This window comes from Bombus huntii, unplaced genomic scaffold, assembly GCF_024542735.1.
Source record: "Bombus huntii isolate Logan2020A unplaced genomic scaffold, iyBomHunt1.1 ctg00000096.1, whole genome shotgun sequence".
Lineage (NCBI taxonomy): Eukaryota > Metazoa > Arthropoda > Insecta > Hymenoptera > Apidae > Bombus > Bombus huntii.
Genome location: NW_026099351.1, coordinates 202,032 through 212,450, shown reverse-complemented (window position 1 = coordinate 212,450; position 10,419 = coordinate 202,032). Strand labels below are relative to the sequence as shown.

The window sequence follows — 10,419 nt, the reverse complement described above, 5'->3', positions numbered from 1 at the left end:
CAGTCTTTGTCCCAACTACGGGAAAATAGGGGAGACCTATTTTTCAACGAGCGGCGTCTCCCACTAGCAACTTTCCCTCGAGGATGGCTAACATATTTTTCTAACCACCGATATGGAGATTGACCAATTAGCAGCAACGCCAATTTCCCTTACTTTCTGAACGAAGGCTTTTCTCGACGAATCCGATGATCTCGTGTCCTTAGACACACCCCATTATAGTTTTCCTCTGTGGCATCATCGGGACGGGAAGGTCATTCCCGTTCGCGATCTCATCGATGAAAAAGAGTAACCCCTTACGACCGGTGAATATTACGCGTCCGACTTAGATTTTGTGAGTACGTTCATCTATCATCCCGTCGACCGCGGATTCGTTATTGAACCTAGGATGATTGTCATTAGTTTCTCGAGTATCTAATTACCACGGTTACTTGTCCGGTTCTATGATAATTGTATTTGCACTAGCCAATGTCTTCTCTATTGCATAATGACGACGTGTAATCCAAACGAAGATTCGTTTCACGCCCCTAACCCTAATTGTAATGTAAACCCGACATATATATATGTCGGAGATGAAACGAAAACCAGAGCCTTCCCTTTGCAATTTTGGGAAAATCTTCTAATGCTTTAGCCTAGATTTTATCATAGCTGTAATTAAGCAATTGTTGTCATTTGTAATTGTTCGATATTTGTGATAGCGAAAGTGGGTTCGAGGTAACAACTGGTCGCCGAACGTAGCCACGGTCACGGGATAAACGTTTTGCCTGACGAAGGTGTGGATCGGTTGTATTGTTCTCCCTAGAAATCACATAGAATTGTACTTTAAAGATGTCGATATAATGGGACACACGTATTAGGAATCAATCTCCAAACAGAAACTGCCTAGTAACGGCGTTTGGATCTTTCTCGATGTTTCGAAAGAGTATACAACAAACTTTTGACAGAAATTGCCTAGCAACAACGATTGGAACCTTCTCGATGTCTCCAGCGAGCATATAACAAACAAATGCATTCGTATAGCGAAAAAGATTTTCATCAGATATACATTCGTGTGATCGCCTTGGAAAGTGATACATCGAGCAATTTACCGAGTGTCTCAGCAATCGTATTTTTGTGTTTAAAAATTATTCTACGCATAGAAAAGAGTTGTCCCGTTGACCGTGGATTCGTTTGAACCCAGGAACATTGTTAATAGTGTTAATTAAATTCATTATTCGTAAAACCTATAAATTGTTAATCTCAATATTCGTTAAATTTATTATTAGTAAAACATATTATTCGTTACTCTTATTATTCGTTAAACTTATTATTCTTTAATCTAATCGTTAGTTAAACTTATCGTTTGTTAATCTTATCATTCATTAAACTCAATATTCATAATATTTTGTAAAATCTTGTATATTCGCGTAAATATAATCTCTGTTGTGTAAAACGATGACCAATTCAATCGAAGAATCGTTGTTACGCCGGGCGACTCTCTGCCTGGCCCAGGTCACACACCGCGGGTCAGACGGACACCAGATGTCCGCTCTACCGTACGGCGTACCCTCAATAGCCTTAAGCACCCGTCATACACTCGAGTCACTTGCCTGCTAAGGTCCTTCGGACCCAACAAATGTCTTTTCTAAATCAGTTTCCAAAGACTATTGTTTACTACGGCTTGACACGGGAAAGTTAGCTTTTCTCACGTACGATGCTTCCTACCAGCAACTTTCTATCGAGGGCGGTTAAGGCCCTTCCTAGTCCTCCAACCTTCGTTTGTCCAATCCGAGGCAATGTATACTGGCCTCACCTCCTGACCTAAAATGTCATGAACAAATCCGATGATCCCGTGCGCTAGACACACCCATCACTAGCTTTCCTCCGACACAGCATCGTCACTCAACTTCGCTTCTTCTACATCGTTGGAAAAGTCAACTACTAAGTAGTAACGCTAATGCCTATCGGGGCAGTCTAAGCATAACACGAGAGTCGGTCTCGGTATTGTCGAGCATACATTTCCTCTGCTAAATATCTTATAGTGCTACGTCCACTAATACATTAAATCCAATTATAAGAGCCCTGCTCTAACGTACATATCTATCTTATCTTCGTGCGATAAGTGATTATCTCTCTATCTATGCTCATCAGTGTAATCTAAGTGTTGGAAATATATAATTAATTATTCTGTGAATCATAGTGTTATACAAACTCAATCACCCCTATTATCTCAACGGAAATCAGGGGATCGATCAAGTCGTGGTGTCGATTGTTATAATCGTAACGGGAATTTACGACTCCCGTTGACGTCTCTCCTAGCGACTACGTCTCCCCGCGATTGGTCGAACAAACAATCGTTACGCTCCTTAAATTCTAATTTTAACCCGATTAAATTTCGGGTTTACATTAGAATTACAGTTAGGAGCGTGACACGAATCTTCATTTGGATTACACATTGTCGTTATGCAATAGAGAAGACATTGACTGGTGCAAATGTGATTACCATAGAACCGGACATGTAACCGTGGTAATTAGATACTCGAGAGACTAATGACAATGATCCTAGGTTCAATAACGAATCCGCGGACAACGGGACGGTAGTCGTACGCACTCGCAAAAATCTAAGTCGGATTCTGCGTTAATATTCGCTGACCGTAAGGAGTTAATCCTTTTTGTCGATGAGACCGCAAGAGAGAATGACTTCCCGCCCCGGTGATACCCCATAGGAAAACAAAGACGGGGTGTGTCTAAGGACACGAGATCATCGGATTCGTCGGGGACATCCTACGTTCGGAATGTAAGAGAAATTGACATTGCTGCTAATTGGCCAATCTCCATATCGGTAGTTAGAAAAGGATGCTAGCTGCCCTTGAGGGAGGGTTGCTAGTGGGAGACGTCGTTCGTGGAAAAATAGGTCTCTCCTGTCTTCCCGTAACTGGGACAAAGACTGTGTATCTGTTGAAGAATTTTAGGTAACTAGATATTAGTGTTTATGACGGTCCTCGGGCTAGCCGATCACGTACTGTGGAGACGCGTCGACATCTGGTAAACATCCTGCCCGGAGAATAGGATCTGCGTGTGGCAAGCTACGGGACAGAAACCGTTGGAATGTTTACTGCCAAGTGCCGCTACGAATCTTTCTTTTAAGGAGAGCTATAGGATTACTCAATGCCTTTGTTAAATGGAGAGTTCGTCCCGTTGACCGCGGCCACGTTCGCCGACTAATTGTCGAATTGAGCCCAAGCTCATTGTCACAAGACTTAAACAAATACAATTGGTTAGAATGACGGCAAATCGTTTAGTTACAACTGTAGATTTTAATTACAATGTTTCTATGGATTTTCCCGAGGTTTCAGAGGGAAGGCACCGGTGTCATCTTATCTCCGACAAGTATAATTTTATAACGTATTACGTTAGATAGAATAACGTAATAACGTATTACGTTATATAGTATAACGTTATAACGATTTACATTATATAGAGTAACGTTATAACACATGACGTTCAGCAGAATAACGTTACGACGTATTACGATATATAGAATAACGTAATAACGTATTACGTTATATGGTATAACGTTATAACGTATTACGTTATATGGTATAACATTATACCGTATTACGTTATATACTGTAACGTTATAACGTATGACGTTACATAGAATAACGTTATAACGTATTACGTTACATGGTATAACGTTATAACGTATTACGTTATATAGTAAAACGTTATACCGTATTACGTTATATAGTGTAACGTTATAACGGATGACGTTACATAGAATAACGTTCTAACGTTTTACATTGTATAGTATAACGTTATAACGTATTACGTAATATACTATAACGTTATATGCTTTAACTTTATGACATATTACGTTTTATAGTATAAAGTTATAACGTATTACGTTATATAGTAAAACTTTATAACGTATTACGTTTTATAGTATAAAGTTATAACGTATTACGTTATATGGTATAACGTTATACCGTATTACGTTATATAGTGTAACGTTATAACGGATGACGTTACATAGAATAACGTTATAAGGTATTACGTTACATGGTATAACGTTATAACGTATTAAGTTATATAGTATAACGTTATAACGTATTACGTTATATGGTATAACGTTATACCGTATTACGTTATATAGTGTAACGTTATAACGGATGACGTTACATAGAATAACGTTATAACGTATTACGTTATATGGTATAACGTTATAACGTATTGCGTTTTATAGTATAACGTTATAACATATTACGTTATATGGTATAACGTTATACCGTATTACGTTATATAGTGTAACGTTATAACGGATGACGTTACATAGAATAACGTTCTAACGTTTTACATTGTATAGTATAACGTTATAACGTATTACGTAATATACTACAACGTTATATGCTTTAACTTTATGACGTATTACGTTTTATAGTATAAAGTTATAACGTATTACGTTATATAGTAAAACTTTATAACGTATTACGTTTTATAGTATAAAGTTATAACGTATTACGTTATATGATATAACGTTATAACGTATTACATTATATAGTGTAACGTTATAACGTATGGCGTTACATAGTATAACGTTATAACGTATTACGTTATATAGTATAACGTACTAGCGTATTACATTATATAGCGTGACGTTATAACGTATGACGTTACATAGAATAACGCTATAACGTACTACGTTATATGGCATAACGTTATAACGTATTACGTTATATAGTATAACGTTATATGGTATAACGTTATAACATATTACGTTTTATAGTGTAAAGTTATAACCCATTACGTTATATACTATAACGTTATAACGTATTACGTTATATGGTATAACGTTATAACGTATTACGTTTTAAAGTTTAAAGGTATAACGTATTACATTATATAGTATAACGTTATATGGAATAACGTTATAACATATTACGTTTTATAGTGTAAAGTTGTAACGTATTACGTTATACAGTATAACGTTATACCGTACTACGTTATATAGCATAACGTTATAATGTATTACTTTATATAGTATAACTTTATAACGTATGACGTTACTTAGAATAACGTTATAACGTATTACGTCATATGGTATAACGTTATAACGTATTGTATTTTATAGAATAACGTTATAACGTATTACATTATATGGTATAACGTTATAACGTATTACGTTATATAGTATAACGTTATGACGTATTAATTTATATGGTATAACGTTGTAACGTATTGCGTTATATGGTATAACGTTGTAACGTATTACGTGTTATAGAATAACGTTATAACGGTTTAACGTTATATAGTATAACGTTATACCGTATTACATTATATAGTGTAACGTTATATCGTATGACGTTCCACAGAATAACGTTATAACGTATTACGACATATGGTATAACTTTATAACTCATTACGTCTAAGAGAATACCGGATTACATTATATAGTGTAACGTTATAACGTATGACGTTCCACAGAATAACGTTATAACGTATTACGATATATGGTATAACGTTATAACGTATTACGTTATATAGTATAACGTGATAACGTATTCCGTTATATAGTATAACGTTATAACGTGTTACGTTAGGTAGTATAACGTTATAACGTATTACGGTATATAGAATAACGTAATGACGTATTACGTTATATAGTATAACGTTATAACGTATTCCGTTATATAGTATAACGTTATAACGAATTACGTTAGGTAGTGTAGCATTATAACGTATTACGTTATATAGTATAACTTTATAACGTATTACGTTTTATAGTATAAAGCTATAACGTATTACGTTATATAGTATAACGTAATAACGTATTACGTTATATAGCATAACTTTATGACGTATTACGTTAGATAGAATAACGTAATAACGTATTATGTTTTATGGTATGACGTTATAACGTATTACGTTATATGGTATAACGTTATAACGTATTACGTTTTATAGAATAACGTTATAACGTATTACGTTGGGTAGTTTGGACGAAAAACTTACATCCGGCGGAAGCGGTGCCGCACCGGAAACGATCTCTCTCACGCTGCTGAAATCGTAATTTGGCACCATTGGATGCTTCGCAAGACCAACTAAAACTGGAGGGACCAATGGTATATGCGTAATTCTGTATTTTTCTACGGAACTGAGTAACGTTTCTAACTCGAAATTTCCCATTATGTACACAGCTGCACCGCAACTTATTGCCGTATTCATCATTCCGAACGCATAACCGTGAAATAATGGCAAGAAAACTAGTATTCGGTCTCCACGTCGAATATCCATTGATCCTGGGGCACTTCGATTATGAACAAAATGCAATTGAATCGAATATTTATAATTTCAACTAGAATGATAAGAGTTAAGATGCACAACAATAGAGAAAATATTATATAGTTGACTTGAATAAGGAATGGTTTGTTAATCATATAAAACGAATAATATATATTTAAATTTGGCATAAATAAAAAATAAATTTCGAAATATATGTGTGGTCTGAGATCAACCGGATACATTGTGTATATTAATTTAATATATTTACCTTAGAGTTTGGATGAAAAGTAACAAATTTCGATGAGACAACATTACTCTAAGACTATTGAGGGAGGATATGCAGACATCTGGGTGCCATCCTATCCGTGGTGTGTGGCCTGGTCTCTGATGTGAATTGACGTTACACTCCCGAGGGAGCAGGAGGGTGGGGAGTGGAGAGTGGTAGAGGCGAGGAAGAAGAGACGGAAGAACAAAAATCAGAGGAAGACAGCCGTCGCCGTTGGAGGAGAGACAGCGAGGAAAGGAGCGAACGTGGCACCGCCGACGAGGATACGCCAGCAGCAATCCCAGCCCAGGACGACAGGCGCGGCGAAAGCGAGCGCCGCCGCAACAAGCAGAGGACCGTTGCAGGCACCCAAGGCGGTCACGCTCCCTCGCGTACCGCGAACATCCGCGGTGACTCTGACGCTGAACGAGGGAGCATGGATGTCGTACGCCGACGTCCTCGAGGCAGCCGGAGGTCCCGCTCTCGGAGCTCGGCGTGGAGCAGGTGGGGATGAAGAAGGCGATGACGGGCGCCATCATCATCAGATTCCCTGGAGACAGGAACAGGGAAAAGGCGACGCTGCTGGCGACGCTGCTGGCGACGCGTCTGGCCGAGGCGCTAGACGCAACTGCGGTGAGAGTCGCCACGCCTACCTGGATGGCGGAGCTTCGAGATACCGGGATAGACATCTCGGTCAAGAAGGAGGAGCTGCGGAAAGCACTGGCCTCGGCGGCAGGATGCGGCTGCGCGGAGGTTCAGGTCGGCGAGAACGGCGGCAGAGGTGGCCTAGGGTCTGCCTGGATCAAGTGCCCGGTGGCAGGAGCCCGGAAAGTATCCCAGGCAGGGAAAATAGCCCTGGGCTGGTCAACCGCGAGGATTCGAGCCATCCCGAAGCGGCCCCTGCAGTGCTTCAGGTGCTGGAGGTGGGGCACGTACGCGCAACATGCGTGTCCAGCAAGGATCGATGGCACCTGTGTTACAGGTGCGGCGGAAGCGGACACCGCGCCAGAGGCTGTCCCGCCTCTGCTCCCAAGTGCTCCCTGTGCGAGTCGCTCGGGACGCCCGCCAATCACAGGATGGGCGGTGCGGAATGTCCCCCCCCCCCCCCCGAAAGTCAAGAGGAGGAGATCAATCCGCGAGCCAGCAGCTGCGGAAAGGACACCAGGGAGAACCGCCAAAGCAGCAGCGGCAGATGGTCGGGAGGAGGCCATAGAGGTGACCGAGTAGTTCAAGCGCCTCCTCCAATGCAATCTCTGTAGGTCGAGAAGGGCGCAAGATCTGCTCTTCCAGACCATACGGGAGTGGAGTAATGGTGGTAGCGGTATATGACTCCCCCAACATCGACCTGGCTGCGTACAGGGACTTCCTGGAACGGGTCGGCGAGTGCGTCGGGAGATGCCTCCCCCGCAAGGTACTCGTCCTCTGGGACTTCAATGCCCACTCTATGCAATGGGAAAATCCCAGGACCAACTCTCGGGGACGGACGCTTACCGATTGGGCAGCGGGTCTCGGGCTCCTGCTGGCAAACAGGGGCTCGGCGAGCACCTGCGTGGCGTGGAGAGGATTGTATTCGCCGTAGAGTTTATACTAGCGGGTAAGAATTGTTATTGAGTATTACTGGATGTGATGTAGCACTCGCATTGCGCGACAACGTGAGATACAAGAAATACGCGATTTTCTTTAATATCGAGACGCGCACGTGGATAGATTTGACGCCATTATTGTAATGGTAGTGGCAGGACGTACGCGTGGTGCCGAACGATGCGCAGGCGAGGTGGTTTGTCGCGTCGATGTGTGGCGTCGCCACCTTACGGGCAGCACACTAGGGTATGTACGGCCGGCTCGACTTAAGTTCCTATTACGAAGAAATAAAGTCGGGTCGACCAGAGTTCTAGTTATATATCGTTTATTTTATTTATTTCGCCACTCGAGTCAAACTTCCTTGGTGAATAAATAAGAATAAATAAGTATGACGGGTGCTGCGTACGTGGAGGCTTTATTTGAGTTACGCGGCGTCGTGTGGGTTGGGGAATGCAGGTATATGCGTTTCTTATTTATATTATTTATTTACTTTACTCGTTTATTTATTTATTTATTTATTTAACTATTGGTTGATTATTTATGTATTATTTGTTTTGATATTATTTATTTATTTACTTATTTATTATTAATATTTATTATTAGTTATGTTGGTTTATTTATTATTTAGTTATTTAGTTATTATTCATTTATTTATTTATTTAGTTAGCTGGTTGTTTATTTATTTATTACTATATTATCTATTTATACATGCGGTGATCTGCGTATGTATCATCAGGCCTCTTATTGAAGCGCAGGCGTTAGCTTGATATATTTAGTTTATTTTAGCGTTATATAAATTTAGCTTGATAGATTTAGTTTATTGTAGCTGTGTAGAAATTTCTAAGATAATATTTAATTATGAGGATATAACTATGTTTTGCTCTTAGATACTTATTTATTTATTTATTCGTTATATATTTTTTATTTCTATTATACTGGCTTTTTGTTGACGACTTGGCGAGTTCTTTCGGTTATGATTGGATACATTCGAACGGTTTTGGCTAGGAGGTGGAACCCCAGGCACCCCCTTGTACAGTAACAGCGACTGGCGCAAAGGCGAATAGCAAGAGGTTGGCGGTTAGTATTGAAAACCCAAGGATAGTGTCGGACATCAGAATAAGTGACAACGTCACCATATCGGTTGCACCGAAGACTAGGGGAGACGAGGAAGGTGATCCCTTTAAGCCTAGTAGGAAAATTCAGAGGAGTCCCACGATTGGTGGTAGGCCCGATATTGAAGTAGCAGAAGAATCGGTGGTGTACCGAAACTGGATTGAAATTAGCTCAAGACAAGACGGAGGTGATTCTACTTACCGGAAATCGTATCACAAGGTCAAGGACGTCAATATGGGCAAGTACCTGTTGATGACTAAATAGAAGGTTAGGTATCTTGGGGTGCAATAGGACAATAATAGAAAATTCTCATTACATCTAGGAAAGGTGTGTGTCATGGTTGATACCCTAATAGGAGCGATTAGGATGTCGTGTAAAATTAAGGTAAAAATAAGGAACTTGTTAATTTCCGAAAAGGAGATTGTTCTTTTTATTTTTTACTCAATTTATACAATTTTTTCGGTTCGCGATGATACACTTTCGATACTTGGATTAGTTAAGAATTTTTTTATTAGACTGACTGAATGATTTTGAAGGGAGCATTTATATTCTTCCAATCGTTGGAGTGGGAGAAGGTTTTGTTTATACTTAGTGTAAAATTCGGAGAACGGCTGAAGTGATCGAATGCCACTCAGGCGGCTGAGAACGGGTGCTGACCGGACGGTCACACGCGATAAAGCGTTCGGAATTTCGGTTTGTTATATACAGTTGCTCGAATTTCGTCTGTGACATTCCCCCCTTCTTAGATTGAACTTGATCCCTCAAGTTTTCTTCAGAAGACTTTTGTGGAATCGGACTTGACGTGGCTTGAAAATTACAGCTGATTCCTCCTCTTCATCTGAGTGGTATGTGTTGGTTGGAATATAGATGTTGGGTGTTGAGCCCAGGGTGAGTGGTACTGGTGGGGCTGTCGCATTGTGGCTGTTGATTACAGTTTCATTTCGGCAGCAAAATAAATTGATACATTATTTGTTCGGTATACATTTCCTGATGCATTTGAATACCCCTATTTTCTTTAATCCATATATACCTAGTATGCCTAATGCTATGTACCCTAATATCTGGAGCGTGGTTAGTCCCCAATACTGTATATTTTTAATTCTGTGTTCGAAATTAAGAGTTTCTATCTCGTCGCCTATTTTATCGATCGTTGTTTTATAGCCTTGTAAATTAACTATTATTTTCGGTGCTCGCTGGAGTTT

At 39.9% G+C, this 10,419-nt stretch overlaps 2 protein-coding genes across 2 annotated transcripts; one reads left to right on the top strand and one right to left on the bottom strand.

Annotated features, from left to right (window-relative positions):
• Window positions 1-5,911: 5,911 nt before the first annotated feature.
• Window positions 5,912-6,584, bottom strand: LOC126876815 (uncharacterized). The gene is made up of 2 exons (XM_050639682.1): window positions 6,527-6,584; window positions 5,912-6,283 (listed from the first exon to the last, which is right to left on the bottom strand). Exons 1-2 carry the CDS (start codon window positions 6,568-6,570, stop codon window positions 5,935-5,937), a joined length of 393 nt encoding a protein of 130 aa, XP_050495639.1. The 5' UTR covers window positions 6,571-6,584; the 3' UTR covers window positions 5,912-5,934.
• A 1,924-nt stretch (window positions 6,585-8,508) lies between these two features.
• Window positions 8,509-10,109, top strand: LOC126876814 (uncharacterized). The gene is made up of 4 exons (XM_050639681.1): window positions 8,509-8,560; window positions 9,110-9,455; window positions 9,540-9,601; window positions 10,038-10,109. The coding sequence occupies exons 1-4, from the start codon at window positions 8,555-8,557 to the stop codon at window positions 10,107-10,109; spliced, it is 486 nt and encodes a 161-aa protein (XP_050495638.1). The 5' UTR covers window positions 8,509-8,554.
• The last annotated feature ends 310 nt before the right edge of the window (window positions 10,110-10,419 follow it).

Excerpts from the sequence above, each read along its gene's own strand:
- LOC126876815 (XM_050639682.1), bottom strand. The coding sequence starts at position 6,570 with ATGTTGTCTCATCGAAATTTGTTACTTTTCATCCAAACTCTAAG. Across the intron at positions 6,284-6,526 it reads CTTTTCATCCAAACTCTAAG|TGCCCCAGGATCAATGGATA; the intron begins GTAAATATATTA and ends TCATAATCGAAG.
- LOC126876814 (XM_050639681.1), top strand. Across the intron at positions 9,456-9,539 it reads GGTCAAGGACGTCAATATGG|GAAAGGTGTGTGTCATGGTT; the intron begins GCAAGTACCTGT and ends CATTACATCTAG. Across the intron at positions 9,602-10,037 it reads GGATGTCGTGTAAAATTAAG|CTGATTCCTCCTCTTCATCT; the intron begins GTAAAAATAAGG and ends TGAAAATTACAG.